At 41.9% G+C, this 18,941-nt stretch overlaps 2 protein-coding genes across 2 annotated transcripts in view; both read left to right on the top strand.

Moving 5' to 3' along the window:
- The window catches only part of LOC100052108 (abasic site processing protein HMCES), a 96,812-nt gene that overhangs the window by 64,296 nt on the left and 13,575 nt on the right, over window positions 1–18,941 (top strand). Inside the window, exons 8-10 of the transcript XR_011422323.1 lie at window positions 1,177–1,224; window positions 17,771–17,894; window positions 18,206–18,301. The gene's annotated coding sequence lies outside the window, so the exon portion shown is untranslated. The remainder of the gene's footprint in view (window positions 1–1,176; window positions 1,225–17,770; window positions 17,895–18,205; window positions 18,302–18,941) is intronic.
- Window positions 84–18,941, top strand: part of LOC102150658 (zinc finger protein 568) — a gene marked incomplete at its 5' end in the record, with an annotated part of 33,180 nt that continues 14,322 nt past the window's right edge. Inside the window, 5 exons of the mRNA XM_070224290.1 lie at window positions 84–99; window positions 1,177–1,224; window positions 16,017–16,147; window positions 17,771–17,894; window positions 18,206–18,301. Coding sequence (XP_070080391.1) covers window positions 84–99; window positions 1,177–1,224; window positions 16,017–16,147; window positions 17,771–17,894; window positions 18,206–18,301 — 415 coding nt within the window. The remainder of the gene's footprint in view (window positions 100–1,176; window positions 1,225–16,016; window positions 16,148–17,770; window positions 17,895–18,205; window positions 18,302–18,941) is intronic.

The raw sequence follows: 18,941 nt of genomic DNA, 5'->3' as shown, positions 1-18,941 counted from the left end.
TGTGCCGGCCGGGCACTGGCTGGAGTTTCCTCCTCTGGACAATATTTTCCCAAGGGCTCCACGGCGCATGCACTTCCGTTTAAAGTTGGCTGGCCAGTGGTAAGTTGGCGGGAGTTCGGACGCTAAGGGTCGGGGTGTTCCGGGCGGCCTAGCTCACTGATTTGGGGCAGATTCGATCACACTGGAGAGCGAGGACCCCAAGAGGTGGGCGGTGAGGACCCCCAGGGCGGGGCTGGGGCCTGTCTGGAGTCTTAAATACGGATGGCTGTCCGGCGTGGCCAGGCTGCGCGCCCGCGCTTGGAGACGAGCGGATGGCGGGAAGAAAGGGGGCGTCGGCCGCGCGTCTGCCTGGGGGGGCGTGGTTGCAGGCTGGCGCGGGAGCGGGCTGGCGGTCGGCGCTCAAGTGTACGGCAGCTTCGTGGACTCCTGCCTGGGAAGAAAGTCCGTGCGATACCCTCCGGGCGTGGATTGTGCACCCGACGTCCCGGACTCGGCGACCCGTGGCCGCGTCGCCAACTCCGCCTTTGGGGCTAGAACTGGAAAGGGGCCCTCTTTGTACGTTCTTGGTCGATGCTGGGGGCGGGGCAGGGGAGTTGGTCCGCCGGTGGATGGGCTCTGGGGGTTCACCTCAGACCCCGGCTGCGTTCGAGCCTTTGTAGCTCCCATGGCGCTCTCTGCGCAGCCGAAACTGACACAGCCGCCGCCGTGCGCTCTCCAGCGCAGTGGATGACCTTCTTCCCGAGGCTATTTCTGGTGTCCATTGGGTTTCTAAGCTTGGGACTGGGTGCCCCTCCTACTTCCACTTCTCTGTTCTTTCACTGTGTGGCCCATAGAGGTGCCCCCAGCCAAGAGGACAGGAGTGTGGGACTCTGACAAATGGATTCATTTAGGCTGTGTCTTGGAGCCACAGATATGGGCTCAGTGTAAGGCACTGGGGCTGGAAGAATCCAAAGTCAGGCTCTTACGGAGAAAGGAGGCCACAGTCCTGGGGTGAAGTTCATCTGCTCTTTGTGATGATGGGAGAGGGCGGTGGGGTTGCAGGCTTCTTGCGCTTTGGGCTACCTCTCAGTGCCTGGGATGGGACAGGGATTTATTCGGACTTGGCCGCCTCCGGGCAGGAAGGGACTGTTGTCTCATAGTTTCTTAACCCTTTTCCACCTTTTTCCTTCTCTTAAGAATCCAGAAGAGGAGAAGAGCCGCCGTGCATCAGAAGTCATGGGGGAGGTAAGTTGTATTTGGCACTTTCTTCTTGTTCTTGGTTTCCACGGCACTATCCCATTTTAGGATTCTGTCCAAAAGATTTACAATAGTGAGTTGGAGAAAGGAGGAGAGAGAAGGAAACCACATATATGGAACAGTTTTCCTGCCAGGAACCTAAACCAGGGCTGTCTGCTTTGCATACATTGTCTGATCTGATGTAGAATTACCATTATCCTGGATTTTGTTCATTCCCAAAATACTCTCGATGGATTGTGCCTCAGTGATTTGGCAGGGAAGTTGAAGAACAGAATAAGTTTACTCAGTTCAATCTCACTAATTTCTTTGTTGTCCACTCCAAGGTCACATGCAGTAGCCTATTTGCTTCCAAATTTCTAACAGCCTGAAATGCCTGCCTGCCCCCTTCATCTCTAGATATTTTTCCCCCGAGGTAGAAATAACCTAATTGCTCACTTTCTAATGATTAAAGCAATATAGGATTCTTGGAAAAATTTCAAAACATGAGAAAATTATTAAGAACGTTTGTCACCCATGGTCCCACCATCTAGAGATAGTCGCTATTAATATTTTCAAATTATTTTGTCTGCACGTATGTGTGAGGATGTAATTTGTTTTCAGAGTGGGATCACGTTACTGATAGAAACAACTAACTTACTGAGTGTTTACTCTGAGCCGCTTGTAGTTTGAAGTTCTTCACACATATTATCTTGTTAAATCCACATAACAACCCTATGAGGCAGGTAGAACTATACTTCATTAATTCTGTGATGCACTTTTCCCCCCACATTTTAACTTCTCTGAAATCGGATGGGTTTTACAATTCCTGGCAAGACACAGTTTCATTGATGGCATTTTCCTTTCCTAGTGTATAAACAAATGGTGGCTTTACAATCAGTGGCATCTCAGAATTGATGAAATATGGTATTTTTCTTAGTTGACAAATGAGGAAATACATTCAGTTAAGTTTCTTGCCCCTAAATTACACAGTTAATCAATGGTACAACTGTAAAAAGAAGGGGGGCGGGGGGCCCGGCCTGTGGCCAGGTGGTTAAGTTCACACGTTCAGCTTCAGTGGCCTGGGGTTTCACTAGTTTGGATCCTGGGCACAGACCTGGCACTGCCATCAAGCCATGCTCAGGCGGCATCCTACATGCCACAACTAAAATATACAACTATATACTGGGGGTCTTTGGGGAGAAGAAGGAAAAATAAAAAATAAATAAATAAATGGTACGACTGGAATTTCTAAATTGCCTATTGATTTCCTTTGCCCACTTATCAAAGAATGTTATTATTATTATTTTTTGTTTATTTAAAACAAGTTTATACATTAAGCATATTTTCTGTTTGTCGTTTTGTAAGTTGTTTTAGATTTTTTTTTTTTTTTGAGGAAGATTAGCCCTGAGCTAACTATTGCCAATTCTCTTTTTGCTGAGGAAGACTGGCCCTGAGCTAACATCCATGCCCATCTTCCTCTGCTTTATACATGGGATGCCTACCACAGCATGGCTTTTGCCAAGCGGTGCTGTGTCTGCACCTGGGATTCGAACCAGTGAACCCTGGGCAGCTGAAGTAGCACGTGTGAACTTAACCAATGCACCACCAGGCTGGCCTGAAATTTTTTTTTTTTAAATATTGGCACCTGAGTTAACAACTGTTGCCAATCTTCTGGGTTTTTTTTTTTTCTACTTTTTCTCCTCAAGTCTCCCAAGTACACAGTTGTACATTTTATTTGTGGGTCCTTGTAGTTGTGGCATGTGGGGCGCCACCTCAGTGTGGCCTGATGAGCGGTGCCATGTCCGCGCCCAGGATCTGAACCAGCAAAACCCTGGGCCGAGGGAGCAGAGCTCCTGAACTTAACCACTCAGCCACGGGGCTGGCCCCAGAAATTTTTTTTATTGAAGTCATAGTAGTTTATAACATTGTGAAATTTCAGTTGTACATTATTATTGTTATCACCATATAAACGTGCCCCTTTACCCTGTTTGCCCACCCCCAAACCCCCTTACCCTCTGGTAACCACTAATCTGTTTTCTTTGTCCATGTGTTAGTTTATCTTCCACATATGAGTGAAATCATACTGTGTCTTTCTCTTTCTGGCTTATGTTGCTTAATGTAATACCCTCAAGGTCTGTCCATGTTGTTGCAAATGGGATGATTTTGTCTTTTTTATGGCTGAGTGGTATTCCATTGTATATATACACCACATCTTCTTGCTTCCATGTCTTGGCTATTGTGAATAATGCTGCAATGAACACAGGGGTGTATAAGTCTCTTTGAATTGTTGATTTCAACTTCTTTGGATAACTACCCAGTAGTGGGATAGCTGGGTCATATGGTATTTCTATTTTTAATTTTTTGAGAAATCTCCAGACTGTTTTCCATAGTGGTTGCACCAGTTTGCATTCCCACCAGCAGTGGATGAGGGTTCCCTTTTCCCTACATCCTCTGGTAAATATAGCCATTCTAACAGGTGTTGGATGATATCTTAGCATAGTTTTGATTTGCATTTCCCTGATGATTAGTGATGTTGAACCTCTTTTCATGTGCTTATTGGCCATCTGTATATCTTCTTTAGAAAAATGTCTTTTCATATCCTCTGCCCATTTTTTGATCGGGTTGTTTGTTTTTTTGTTGTTGAGTTATGTGAGTTCTTTATATATTTTAGAAGTTAACCCCTTGTCAGGTATATGATTTGCAAATATTTTCTCCGAGTTGGTGGGTTGTCCTTTCATTTGGTCCTGGTTTCCTTTGCCTTGCAGAAGCTCTTTAGTCTGATGAAGTCCCACTTATTTTTTCTTTTGTTTCCTTCGTCCAAGTAGACATTGTATTCAAAAAGATCTTTATAAGACCAATGTCAAAGAGTGTACTGCCTGTATTTTCTTCTAGGAGTTTTATGTTTTCAGGTCTTAACTTCAAGTCTTTGATCCATTTTGAGTTAATTTTTATATATGGCGAAAAATAATGGTCTGCTTTCATTCTTTTGTGTGTGGCTGTCTAGTTTTCCCAACACCATTTATTGAAGAGACTTTTCTTTCTCTATTACATGTTCTTGGCTCCCTTGTCAAAGATTAGCTTCTATAGATGTGTGGGTTTTATTTCTGGGCTTTCACTTGTGGAATATCACTGACTGTGTGTCTGTTTTTGTGCCAGTACCATACTATTTTGATTACTATAGCTTTGTAGTACATATTGAAGTCAGGGATTGTGATGCCTCTAGCTTTGTTCTTTTTTTCTCAGGATTGCTTTAGCTATTCAGGGTCTTTTGTTGCCTCATATGAATTTTAGGATTCTCTGTTTTATTTCTGTGAAGAATGTCATTGGGGTTCTGATGGGGTTTGGACTGAATCTGTAGATTGCTTACCGTAGTATAGGCATTTTAACTATATTTATTCTTCCAATCCATGTTCATGGAATATCTTTCCATTTCTTCATGTCGTCATCAATTTCTTTCAATAATGTCTTATAGTTTTCATTGTACAGGTTTTTCACCTCGGTTAAATTTATTCCTAGATATTTTATTCTTTTTGTTGTGATTGTAAATGGGATTGTATTCTTGAGTTTTCTTTCTGTGAGTTTGTTATTAGAGTATAAAAATACAACTGATTTTTGTAAGTTGATTTTGTACCCTGCAACTTTACTATAGTACTGATTATTTCTCATACTTTTCCGATGGATTGTTTAGGGTTTTCTGTATATAAAATCATGTTGTCTGCAAACAGCAAGAGTTTTACTTCTTCCTTGTCAGTTTGGATTCCTTTTATTTCTTTTTTTTGCCTAATTGCTCTGGCCCAAACCTCCAGTACTATGTTAAATAAGAGTGGTAAGAGTGGGCACCCTTGTCTTGTTCCTGTTCTCAGAGGGATGGCTTTCAGTTTTTCCCTGTTGAGTATGATGTTGGCTGTTGGTTTGTCATATATGGCCTTTATTATGCTGAGGTAATTTCCTCCTATCCCCATTTTGTTAAGAGTTTTTATCATAAATGGCTGTTGGATCTTGTCAAATGCTTTCTCTGCATCTATTGAGAGGATCATGTGGTTTTTATTCTTCATTTTGTCAATTTGGTGAATCACATTGATTGATTTGCGAGTGTTGAACCATCCCTGTGTTCCTGGTCTAAATCCCACTTGATCTTGGTGTATGATCTGTTTAATGTATTTCTGTATTCGGTTTGCCAATATTTTGTTGAGGATTTCTGCATCTATGTTCATTAGTGATATTGGCCTGTAATTTTCCTTCTTCATGTTGTCCTTGTCGGGCTTTGGGATCAGGGTGATGTTGGCCTCATAACATGTGTTAGGAAGTGTGCCATCTTCTTCAACTTGTTAGAAGATTTTGAGAAGATAGGTATTAAATATTCTTTGAATGTTTGGTAGAATTCTCCAGAGAAGCCATCTGGCCCTGGACTTTTATTTTTGGGAGGTTTTTGATTACTGTTTCAATGTCTTTACTTAGAAATATTTTTTCACACTTGATCTATTTTATGTGTGCTGTTAGATTCAGAGTTTTCAAAAAATGTTTTTTTGGGGCCAGCCCTGTAGCCGAGTGGTTCAAGTTCCATGTGCTCCGCTTCAGCAGCCTGAGGTTGGTGGGTTCAGGTTCCAGGTGCAGACCGACTCCACTCATCAGCCATGCTGTGGAGGCATCTCACCTACAAAGTGGAGGAAGATGGGCACAAATGTTAGCTCAGGGCCAATCTTCCTCACATGCACAACAAAGTTTTCTCCCCTTTATGTCATGCCAGAATGTCTTCCTTACTACAAAAATAGAAAAATCTCTTATATTTTCCTCAAGTACTTTTGTCCAAACATTTAATCTTTAAAGAAACTGGTGTGAGATATGACCAGAGAATGTGGGCTGTAAGATTCCTGATTTGCGGTGTTTAGGCTTTTCTCTGTGACTTTGGAGTAATCGATTTTGAAGAATGGCATAGTATTTGTAGTATAATCAGGGTTTTTTTCCTGGATGTGTCTGACTGTGGCTCTTCCTTCATTAGTTCTGGCCGGTCAGTTCTCAAGTATTCTTTTCTCTCTAAAGGTTAAGAAATATTCTTTCTATTCTGGATTAATGTTTCTTCTTTTCCTTTTGAATTCTGTGAGATCTTACTGAATTTGTCTTCCCATTCCCATTCTGGCCAGAACCTTCCTAAGATTCTCAGAAGAGGACCACACCCTCCCCTTCCATTCTCAGCACATTGATGAGGAAGTAACTCCAGCTCCCCTTGCCCTTCAACTCTTTTTTTTTTTTTTTTTTTTTTAAAGATTTTCTTTTTTCTTTTTTCTCCCCAAAGCCCCCCGGTACATAGTTGTGTATTCTTCGTTGTGGGTTCTTCTAGTTGTGGCATGTGGGACGCTGCCTCAGCGTGGTCTGATGAGCAGTGCCATGTCTGCGCCCAGGATTCGAACCAACGAAACACTGGGCCGCCTGCAGCGGAGCGCGCGAACTTAACCACTCGGCCACCGGGCCAGCCCCTTGCCCTTCAACTCTTGACCATTCATTTTTCCCTCTGTTTCCTCTTCTCCTCAGAGTGATGTGTCCTTTCTCTGTATTAGTGAGAGGCTATGCACTGTTTAAAAGAGTAAAGTCTTACCCACTTCTGTTATTTATTAGCTCTGTGACCATGGGCTTCCTCATACTTCCTCTGTGTAATGTATCTACAAGTTTTGGGGAATATGCCGGTAATGGAAATTCACTTGAATGTGTACTTAAACTGGCATCGTGGAGGTCTCCCGACTCCTACCTCCTGATCTTCCCAACATCCAGTGAGGTCTGAAATCCCATTGTTTCTGTCCCTTTCCTACTCCTTGATCTCATGCCCTATGACCTCACTCCACTGTCTGTGTGCCGGATCAGACCTTTGTGGGAGTGGATAGTGCCTTGACCTCCTAATTGGGCTCCCTGGCTCTACTTTTACTCCTCACCAGTAAAATAGTCCAGTCATGTCGCTTCCTTTATTCAGTGAATCCCTGTTACTTTCAGGGTAAAGCTCCACATTTTCACATTCATTGTATATTTACTAAGAAGCACATTCTATATTTACTAGAGTACCAATCCTACTATTGGAGTAAAGTGGTGAGCAAGGGTGTGTTTAGTCCTAGCAAGGATGACCTTTCTGTCCTGGCTTCTTTGGACTTTTCCAACATTACTTCTGTCTACTGCTTTCTCAGAATCCCTCACCAATTACGCCAGCTAACTGTCTGCTCCTCAGACACAAAGGATGCAATTAGTCTTCCTCTCCATCTCCAGCTTATCCTGTTCACTCTACTTGGAATGTTGTTAGGTCTGTTTTTGTCTGTTGGAATCTTGTTCCTTTTCCAGGCCCCAGTTAATCTTCTACATATTACATGAAATTTTCACGTACCCCTTAACCTTAGTAAGTCACTGTTTGTTTATTTTCCATAGCAAGATTCTTCTACTTGTAACTGGAGCTAACTTGTCCTGCTTAAAACCCCTCACCTGTGAGAACCAGTCTAAACATCTCATGATCTGACCCTTCTTTCCAGCCTCCTCTCTCTCTGCTGCCTCTCTCGCTGTACTCTTGCAGTTCCCAGAATGTACACTGCTATCTCTTGCCTCTTGCACAAGAAACACAAGAGAGGCATTTGTCCCACACCACCCTTTCTCAGGGTTCTACAAAGCCTGCTTCAGTCTCCTGGTTATGCTTGGTGACTCTGTGTGATCCCCTCCGCTCTGTCTGTTGTGGTTTTGTCACTATATTGTAACTGTCTTTTTAAAACTGCTGTTATTAAATATTGAATTACAGAAGATGTGTAAGGTATGACAAATGACTGAACACCATAATTAGGAAGTAGGCTGTTAATTATTGTTGAAAACCCATGTGTGCCATGAATCATCCTGATCCAGTCCCCTTCTCTACTCCTCAGAGGTAACTATTCAGAATTTTGTATTTTTCATTTTTAAATTTGATATGAGTAAAATCACACTGTTTGCAATCTTCTGCAACTTCATTACTTATCTCTCAGTGTGTGTATTCAGGATATTCATTCGTATTATGAATTTATCCTACTACATAGCCATCCGTTATACAAATATATCTTTTTTTCCTTTTATATTACAAACCTTGTTCCTGTGAACATTCTAGAATTTGTCTCTTGGTGTCATGTGTAAGAATTTCTCTAGGTATATAACTCAGAATTGTTGGGTCATGGGGTATGGGCATCTTCAGCCTTGCTAGACACCACCCAGTTGTTTTCTGGTGTTTATACACATTTATAAATGCTGTTTCTTCATATCCTCATCAATTGGTATTGTCAGACTTCTAAATATTTACCCATTTGGTGGCTATGAATTGATATATTATTCTGATTTTAAATTTACATGTTTTGGTACTAAATGAGGTTGAACCCCCTCTCATGCTTTCTCTTCTCTGAAGTACCATTTCATGCCATTTGCTAATTTTTCTATTGTTTTATATTTTCAGTTTTTCATTATCTTTAATGTTTTGTAGGCATTTCTTAAATATTGTGGATTGTCATCTTTTGTCAGTTATATGTGCTGTACATGCTTTCTCTCAGTTTGTGGCTTGATTTACAACCTTTAAATGATGGTAGAAATTCTCAATTTTAATGCCATAAAATTTAACACCGTTTTCCTTTCCTTTAATAATTTATTAATGTCTTGTTTAAGAAATCTCTTTTCTCCTAAGAGTAAAGATATTGTCCCATAATGTTTTCTATGAATGAATGATAGTGTTTTGCCTGTTGTGGTTAAGTTTTTAATTCACTTGGGATTGATTTTACGATATGGTATATGGTAGGGGTCCAGCTTCACTTTTTCTACTTGGATAACTAATATCCCAGCATCATTTTTTGAAAAGGCCATTGCAGGGCCCGGCCCCGTGGCCGAGTGGTTAAGTTCACGTGCTCCGCTTCGGCAGCCCAGGGCTTTGCTGGTTTGGATCCTGGATGTGGACATGGCACAGCTCATCAGGCCCTGCTGAGGCAGCGTCCTGCATAGCACAACCAGAAGGACCCACAACTAGAATATACAACTGTGTACTGGGGGCTTTAGGGAGAAGAAGAAGAAGAAAAAAAGATTGGCAATGGATGTTAGCTCAGGTGCCAAGCTTTAACAACAAAAAAAGGCCATTTCAAAGGATTAGGCAAACTATACAGTCTGAGGGCATAGGTCCCACAAGACTGCCCTCACTTTAGACACCAGCTGCCACCCTCAGCCATCTCATTAGCATAAACTTACACATGTGGTCTTAGGGGCCCACCATAAATGACAGAGACACTCCTATCACTTGGGAAATTCTAAGTGTTTACAGATTACATCCCATGAGCTGGACAAAAGCAAGACCTCTCTTTGGAGGCCAAGTTTCTTACTACACGGTCATCCTTTCCCCTCTGTATTTCAGTGGCAATTCTGTCATAAATTAAGTTTCCATGTGTATATATTGATCTGTTCTGTCCTTTGTATATGCTGGTCTGTTTGTCTTTCCCTGCTGGTCTGTTTGTCTTTCCCTACTGGTCTGTTTATCACTGCACCAAAACCACATTGTCTTAATTAAGACAGATTTGTAATGATGTTTTGATATTTGGTAAGTCATGTTCCTTTACTATAGTCTTGTTCTCTAGGAGTCTCTTAGCTGTTCCCTGGCTTTTGGCTTCTCCATGTAAATTTTAGAATTGGCTGATCAAGTTTCATACGAACCCCGCTGGGATATCATTTTGCGCTGTGCTGAATCCTTGATGAATGTGGGGAAGCTGGACGTTTTCATAGTATTGAGTCTTTGTCTCCCTCTGACCAGCATAACTCTGCTTATTTAGCTCTTCTATAATAGTTTTCAATAAGATTTTTAAAGTCTTACACTTCTTTTGTTAAGTTTATTCCTAGGTATTTTTATATTTTGTGCGTTTTGTAAATGGTATTAATTTTTAGTCATTATTTTCCCGTTGTTTCTTGCGTACAGACATAAAATTGATTTTTAGGTATTGATTTTTATGTCCATTCAACTTGCTGAACCCTCATTTATTCTAATATCTGGTAGATTCTTTTGGATTTGGGGGTCATCTAACTAGATAATTATATCATTGATGAATAAGGACACTTTCTGTCTGTAATCTGTAAATATTGGTGTTTTCCTTCTTTTTTCAACCTATATTTAGTTGTAATTCTCGTTTTACTGCACTAGTTTCCCTTGATAGGATGAGGAGAGGCTTCAAGTGCAGTGTTACATTAATCATAGTCTTTATTTTGTGGCATGTTATTATTGGTCTGAGCAAGGCCATTCTCTTATTCTGATTATTTATCTACTTATCTTCACTTCCATTTACCACCCCACACACAGGCAGTCCTATTAATGTACATCTTTTTATTAGTATGTATTCATCCAAAATGTTTGTGGTTTGTGTTAAGGCCCAACATGGTCAGTTTTTCTGAATCCTCCAGATATAATTGAGAAGAATTGGGTGCACTGTTCTATATGTGGCCATTAAATCAAGCTTCTTAATTTTGTTATTTAAATATTTTCTATTTCTACTGACATTTTGTCTGTTGTATCTATCAGTTATTTCCATGTGTTCTTCCATAATGATGAAGGTTTGTCATAATTATTATTTTATTTATGTGTATTTGTTACCAAGCAAGGGCTTGATCTGCTTGCTGCAAGATAAAAGGCCAAGCAGGTGGTAGTAGAGAAGGATCTTTAATAAGCGATAAGCTAGCATATAGGAAGATGGTGGACTGTCAACCTGAAAAAAATCCGTCTGAAAGGGGCCTGATTTGGAAATGACTGATGTAGAGCAAACGGGGTTAAAATGTCAGGTGAAGGGTGACCGCAGAACATTGCACCTCTCCGGAGTGGATCTGCTGAATGCAACATTCCTGAGAAAGCTGAGAAAACTTGTTACTTCCTTATCTGGGACAGAAGGAACAGTTTGGGCAGAGGACATAAATTTTCTGCTAACAAGTTATTCTTTCCACCGGTTACAGATTAACTTGCCTACGTGCAGTTCTAAGCGTTTTTCCAAAGCACATTGTGAGAATAAGACGGGGAGGAGGAGCGTGTGGCCTTGGGGACTGACGTTCTAAGAGTCCTCTGAGCAGGGGCGACCGTCTGTTGTACTTCTTCATGGGTCGCATGTGCAAATTTGAGAGGGTTCTGTGTGTCGCATGGGGTAGATTTTTGGTCTGTGATGTGTAAAATTTAGTCGGTCATTTTAGCTTCTCAATGCTCCTGTGAGTTGTCAGACTGGGGGCTGTCAGTGAGCCTTATCTCTTCATCAGTGGTCCCCTCCTGCTGTTCTCCCGGGCAAGCTCAGAAACTTTGGTTATCTTGTTTCCCACGTTAACCTTGTGCATATAGGCACAGTTGCATCCCAATGTAGGGAAATTCTGACTCCTTCATCCTGGTTTCATTTGTATGTGTCTATATATATTTATTTTTAATTAGGTGTGTACACAAGTTATCTTTTGGCCTTTTATGTCTAGTCTTTCTGGATATTTGTTTATGTTTTAGATGTCTCTTGTAAACAGCATATAACTGAGCTTTGGTTTTTGAACAACTTTTATCTTTTAATGAGAGCATTTAGTCCGTTAGTGGTTGTTATTACTGATATAATTAAAAGTATCATTATTGATTTAGTTTGTGCTTTTTATTCTATCTTTTTTGTATTTTTTAAAATCTCAATTCATTTTCTCTCTGTGAGTTTGAAAGTTATAAACTAGTTTTGTTTATTCAGTGATTACCTTAGAATTTTTTTTTTTGAGGAAGATTAGCCCTGAGCTAACATCTGCGGCCAATCCTCCTCTTTTTGCTGAGGAAGACTGGCCCTGAGCTAACATCCGTGCCCACCTTCCTCTACTTTATATGTGGGACGCCTGCCACAGCGTGGCCTGCCAAGCTGTGCCATGTCCACACCTGGGATCTGAACCGGCGAACCCTGGGCCGCCGAAGCAGAACGTGTGCACTTAACCGCTGTGCTACCGGGCGGCCCCTTATCTTAGAATTTTTAACATACTTTCTTAACTTACCAGTGTCTCAAACTAAAGAACATCTTTATATTCTTGCTGAATGGTATAAGGAACTAGAATATTCCTGCTGATCAAACAACTTATATTGTCATCAGATATTTTTCTCCCATCATTTTCTTTAACCCATAAAACATTTTTATTATTTTATATATTTGAATATTAGGTTATCCACATATTACCACTTTCTCTGTTCACCATTCTTATATCTCAAAACCTCTACCTGGGATCACTTTCCTTCAGATGGAATTATATACTTTAATGAGTTTCTATTTTTTTTTAAAGGTTTTATTTTTCCTTTTTCTCCCCAGAGCCCCCCTGTTACACAGTTGTATATTTTTAATTGTGGGTCCTTGTAGTTGTGGCATGTGGGACGCCGCCTCAGCATGGCTTGATGAGCAGTGCCATGTCCGCACCCAGGATCCAAACCGGTGAAACCCTGGGCCGCTGAAGTGGAGCACGTGAACTTAACCACTCGGCCACGGGGCCGGCCCCTGAATCTCTATTTTTCTGAAAAGATCGTTATTTACCCTCATTTGTGAGAGAGAATTTTCTCTCAGCAGACTGAGCTATTCTGCTGTCTTCTGGTTTACATTGTTGCTGTTGAATAGTCATTTGTCAATCAGACTGTTGTTCTTTTGTAGACAATCTGTCTACATCATTTTGTTGTTTTGTTTTTTGCTTCTTCTCCCCAAATCCCCCCCAGTACATAGTTGTATATTTTTTAGTTGTGGGTCCTTCTAGTTGTGCTATGTGGGATACCACCTCAACATGGGCTAATGAGTGGTGCCATGTCTGCACCCAGGATCCGAACCGCCAAAACCCTGGGCCACCGAAGCAGAGCACACGAACTTAACCACTCGGCCACTGGGCTGGCCCCTTCTTTTTCTTTTTAATGCTCTGTAGTGATGTAGGATTTCTTTTTATTTATTCTGTTTGAGACTCACTGGGCTTTTGAATAATGCTTTCCTTTGCCACTTCTGAAAATTTCTTAGCCATTATGTCTTCAGTTACAGCTTTTTCTCAGTTCTTTCTCTTTTTTTGTTCCAGAACTCGTTAGATATCTGTGAAACAGTCTCATTTTATCTTCTTAACCTCTCTTATACTTTCCCATATTATGTTTCTTGATAGCATTCTGCATAATCATTTTTTATATCTTCCACTCCAGTAATTTTTCTCTTCAGAGATATTTATTCCAGTTATTGTATGATTTAATTTTAAATATTATTTTGTTTGTTTGGTTTTGGTTTTTTTGTTTTTTGGGGAGGAAGATTGGCCCTGAGCTAACATCTGTTGCCAGTCCTCCTCTTTTTGCTTGAGGAAGATTGTTGCTGAGCCAACATCTGTGCTAGTCCTCCTCTATTTTATGTGGGATGCCACCACAGCGTGGTTTGACAAGTGGTGTGCAGGTCCACACCGGGGATCCAAACCTACATGTGAACCCCAGGCCGCTGAAGTGGAGTGTGCAAACCCAACCACTATGTGACAGAGCCAACCCCTTAAGTATTATGTTTTTTGTTCCAGAAGTTTTAATTTTTTTTCTTTTATATCTACCTGTCATTTTTGTGGAGTTTTGTTTTTTACCATCTTACCTCCTTTTTAAAAAAGATGTAATATACTTGTTTTATATTCTTTAGTATTATCTATATAATATGTGAATCTTTGCAGGTGTGTTATTTTCCCCCTAAGGTTTTATTAATGAAATTTTCGAATATAGTGAAAAGTTGAAACAATCGCATGACTGATTTTCCTTTTTTTTTTTTTTAAAGATTTTATTTATTTATTTATTTATTTTTTCCTTTTTCTCCCCAAAGACCCCCCGGTACATAGTTGTTTATTCTTCGTTGTGGGTCCTTCCAGTTGTGGCATGTGGGACGCTGCCTCAGCGTGGTTTGATGAGCAGTGCCATGTCCACGCCCAGGATTCGAACCACCGAAACACTGGGCCGCCTGCAGCGGAGCGCGCGAACTTAACCACTCGGCCATGGGGCCAGCCCCAGATTTTCCTGACTTTTTGATCATGGAATTATGCCCCTTTGCATGTTTCACTTTTATTTAATTTTTTATTTAGGCGAAATTCACATAACATACAATTAGCCATTTTATAGTGTGCAGTTCGGTGGCATTTAGTGCGTTTACAATGTTGTACTGTTATTATTTTTGACTTTTGGGTCGTTTTCTTTGGAATTCTACCCCTGGACTCTTGAGGCCTGGCTGAAGATTGTCCCTCTAGGGCAAGTCTGTGTTTGCTTCTGCCAAGAGCACGGCTGAACCAGAACCGCTGTAAGAGACGGCCAGTTTTTAGATTCGCCTGAGTAATGTGAATGTGAGCTGCAGACCTGTGGAAGCGCTGACTTGTTACTGTTCCTCAGGGGAGAACTTTCCTTCCACCGACCGATAGGGTTCAAGTCAGGCCGTTTTCCTTGCAGCCCCCCAGGGTGGGAGTGCTACTGCTGCTTTTCCCCTTGTTCTGAGAGCGTGGTCCTGGAGGTCCCAGGTCTTTGCAGTGCAGAACCAGTTACACTCCCATCTTGACCAGCTGTCGGCTGGGTCTCTCTCCCTGCTCTTTAAGGTTGTGAATGTCAAAGTTCATGGTTAGCCCGGCTCAGCAGGTTTTCTGGTAAAATAAACGCCGGTGGCTCAGCACATCTCTCTAGTTCCCATTTTGAGTTAGTTTTAGCTATTGAAGATTGCATGCTTGTCAGCTCATCATTGCATTCCAAAATGTTTTTAATATTCAGTGCATTATTTTTCGGCTGGTGATTTAGTTGTGGTAACCAGTCCGCCACAGAGCATGATGTCTTGTGATTGTCTCTACTTTTTTCTTTTTCCTCCCTGATACTGAGCTTTTTGAGGGCAGGTTCTGGGTCAGAGTCATCCTGTCCCCAGTGCCCACACAGAGTCAGACTCATGGAGGATTTTGATGGATATTTTTGAATAAAGGAATTTTGTTTGTTTGTCGCTTCTTTCCTCCCTTTTCCTTCAACCTTTGATTTCCCCTCGTAGAGTGCTGTGCTCGCAGCAACAAACAGAGCAGACTGAACATTTTCTGCTCCCTGAAGTGCAGAGCCCAGCTCAGAGTTCTTTTAAAGAATCAGGAAATCCCCGGCTGCAGCTGCAAGAGCCAGAAATGGAAGGCAGTCAACTATAGAGGTGGAGAAATCTAGACTCAGAGCCCTGCAGTGCCTCTGCCAACTGCAAATTTGTGTCAGTGATTCGCTTCTGTAAGCTAAAGTTTCCTTTGAAACATGGGCCTTTCCTGAGGATTAATGCATATAAGGCACCAGAAACTTAAAGTGCTTAATGCACAATGATTGTACTTGAGAGGCAGTGAACACTGCCTCTCAGCTGTGAGGCCGGGGGTAGGGGTGAGAGGGAATAATGTCAGGCAGGAAAGCCATGGGTGATCTTGGTTGGGAACCACGATGTGCTGGCCACGAGGGTTCTGAGAACTGTGATTTCATGTAAAGCGGTTGCAACCCGCCTCCTGGTTGAGCTCTGCTGAGGCTGCTCAGGACCTGCTGATCCCTGTGGGTTGTCTGGCTCAGTATTGGTGCTTTTGAACAGGGTCTCTGTGGAAGGAGGTTTCAGTCTGGGTTCTGAGGGCCCTAGTCCTGGGATCTGGGAACAAAGCCAAGGAGACATCTGATGCACTGAGTCTGTGAGGCCTGGCAGAGGCTGGAGACCTGTTGCAGAAACCGTCATTCGGGGCTGGGCCTGCCCCAGTGTCCTGTGTTCCTGGGCCTGAGGGCTCCGTCATGTCTTTGGGATGCCTCCGTGGCTGAGGAGTTCATTGTCTTCCAGATTGTGGAACAAGGGTCTGCCAGGCACAGGTCAGAGCAGGCCCTTGTGGGCCCAGATCAGCTCCTGATGGTGGAAAGGTTGTTTCTTCTGAATACGTTATACACGGTTGGATTCCCTGGAGTTCCAGGAAGGTAAAGGTTTGTTATTTTCCCTCAAATCAAGAGAGACTGTGTGTGTATGGGGGGTCGTGGTGGGGGGGTTGGGGGGGTGCCCAAACAGGCAGAGTGGAACAGGGGCGGGGAGGAAGATTCATTCTCAGTCCTTTAGGGCCCCGAGGTCAGTCCAGTGTCTCAGGGCTGCTTTTGCTTCTTCCTCCTCTGCCTCCTCCAGCTCTGCCTTTCTCCAAGATGAACCCAGGATGTAAGTGATCTGTGTTTGCAACCCTAAAAGCCATATCATTATCCTCTCCTTCATTGAATGCATTGTTTATTTTGGAAAATTTGAACAGTGGGTTTCTTTTTCCTGAAACTTCCTTCTTCCCTGAGGCCCTCCAAGGAACTTGTTCCCCAGCTCTTCTCATTCCAATGAGTGAGGCCACCAAAGGCTGCTGTCCCATGTGTCCCTCTGTTCTCCAACAGGTATTTAGGTATTCATTCAGCAAACCACTTAGCATTCCTTAAGTGCATATCCTTCCACCAGGAGTGTTGCTGGAGTGGGGAAACCAGCCCTTGCTGGAAATTTGATACCTCCCTTGTTAGAGCTGCGATTTGATGAAGTGGAGATGAGTGGTTAAGTGGGATCCCATGTTACAAACTTGGATTTTCCAATTAGACAAGAAGGTAATTGATGTTAATTTGTTGCAGTCTCAGTATTTGCCCATATCTCCAGTTCTCTGAGATTTTTAGAATTGGGGACATGATAGGGATGTGATAGACTGAGTGTATGGAATTATGTGATATTACAAGGAGACTGTGCCAGGAAGACACCAATAAGTGGGTCCATTTTGAACTTGCATAGTGTATGCTCATCTTGGGTCACATGGATGTGAGCCTGGATCTTCCTCCATCAGTTTTGGTAGCTTAGGAACAAGGAGAATATAGTTAGAGACAATTTATGGTAACAGGAATAATATAGCCAGGTGTATACATTGTTGACAAGTAATAACTCTCACAATTGCAAAAGAACTTTAGAGAACTTGTCCAAACTAGTGTCCCAAAATAAGAACATCGAGTCCATAAGAATACAGCCAGTGAAAATGATGTCTGTTTTAGAATTTGTGGTGACATGGAAAAGTGATTAGGATTTAATATTCTGGCATATTTATGAGCCTGAGTTTTTAAGAAATGATTAAATCACTAAGTTATATTCAAATCCTATTTCTCAGAAATTGAAATTTTATGTTATTTTTGAATCAAGCTTTTCAAACATTTCTTTTTTGGGAGAATGGTCAGGAGATGGTTACAAGTGTTGTGTGATGAACAATAGAGTGTGCTGTGTACTTGCGGGTACAATTTCATTTAATTAGGAAACACCAATTATCTGGACTTTGTTTATTCCCCCACCTGGGTAAATAATGGAAGAGGATAATGCCAACGGGTTACATCTATAGTTGCATGTTTAAGACTGATGTGTGCACCAAGAATGATGTGTGCTCTGATCACTCTTGTTTCCACACTGACCATCTGTGTTGAAGGGTCCAGCACAGCCTGTTTTCCCAGTGGTGTTCCCCTACTGAATTTCTTCTTTTTCTTTTGTTCCAGTTTCAAGATTTTGCCCATTAATTTCACAAATAGTATATTTATCTATGGTTCCAGGGCTTGAAGTTCAAAGATGTGGCGATTTACTTCTCTCAAAAGGAGTGGGAATGCTTGCACTCTACTCAGAAGGATTTGTACCAGGATGTAATGTTGGAGAATTATAACAACCTGATCTCACTGGGTAAGTTTATCTGCCCCGCGAAATTCCGAATTGGCCGCCTGGAATTTTTATGTTCTTTGTTATGAATTTCTTGTGAGTGTTTTTCAAGTGCCTGGCTGAATTAATGATTCTTGCTTACCAAAGAATGGTTTGTCCCTTGTGAAGTTAGAAATTGGCTGCTCTGTTGGACGATTTTATCTTTGTTCCTCCGACCTTTACCCCTTCCTCAGACCCTTAATCTACTAATTCCTCTTTCTTGATCATCATGGACTGGTTTTAATTTCGGGACACCCACAATATAACTTTGTCCCATTTTTTTTTTTCTTGATCAGGACTTTCTGATTCTAAGCCAGATGTGATCTCCTTACTGGAGCAGAAGAAGGAGCCGTGGATGGTTAAGAGGAAAGAGACAAGAGAATGGTGCCCAGGTGAGTGATGGTAACTTGTAAGGGGAAAGCCATGGCAGCTGGTCACCCAGTTGGCCTGTGAGAAGGCAGCACTTCCGAGATGTTGGTAAGAAAGCACCCCCAAAACCCTGATATCTGGAGAAGAAAGTAAGGATGTCTCAGCATGAGGCCTCAAATTTTTACTCCATGTAGCATTCTTTTGCTGCCCTTCCTCACATTCCCCTCTGATTTCACTAAGGAAGTGGCTTCCTCTTTCCCACGAGACAACCATTTTCCCTGCACTTTGGATCCAGTTTTGTCCAGACTTTTAAAAACAGCTCCATTGAGTTATAATTCACATTTCATCAAATTCACTCATTTAAAGTGTACAGTTCTGTGGTTTTAGTATATTTAGTATATTTAGTATATAGAGTTTTGCACCTGTGACAACAATCTAATTTTAGAACATTTTCATCACCCCAAAATGAAACCCCATGCCCATTAGCAGTCACTCCCCACACCCAGCCCTAGGCAACCGCTAATTTGCTTATCATGCTTTTTATTTCTGTAAGGTTGGTAGTAATATCCGCTTTCATTCTTGATATTAGTGTGAGTCTTCTCCCCTTTTTTTTGGTTAATCTAGCTAAAGGTTTGTCAGTTTTGTTGATCTTTTCAAAGAAGC

Source organism: Equus caballus, chromosome 10, assembly GCF_041296265.1.
Source record: "Equus caballus isolate H_3958 breed thoroughbred chromosome 10, TB-T2T, whole genome shotgun sequence".
In the NCBI taxonomy this organism is placed as follows: domain Eukaryota; kingdom Metazoa; phylum Chordata; class Mammalia; order Perissodactyla; family Equidae; genus Equus; species Equus caballus.
Note: the sequence above shows the minus strand (reverse complement) of the source record. Positions and strands in the feature narration are given on the sequence as shown.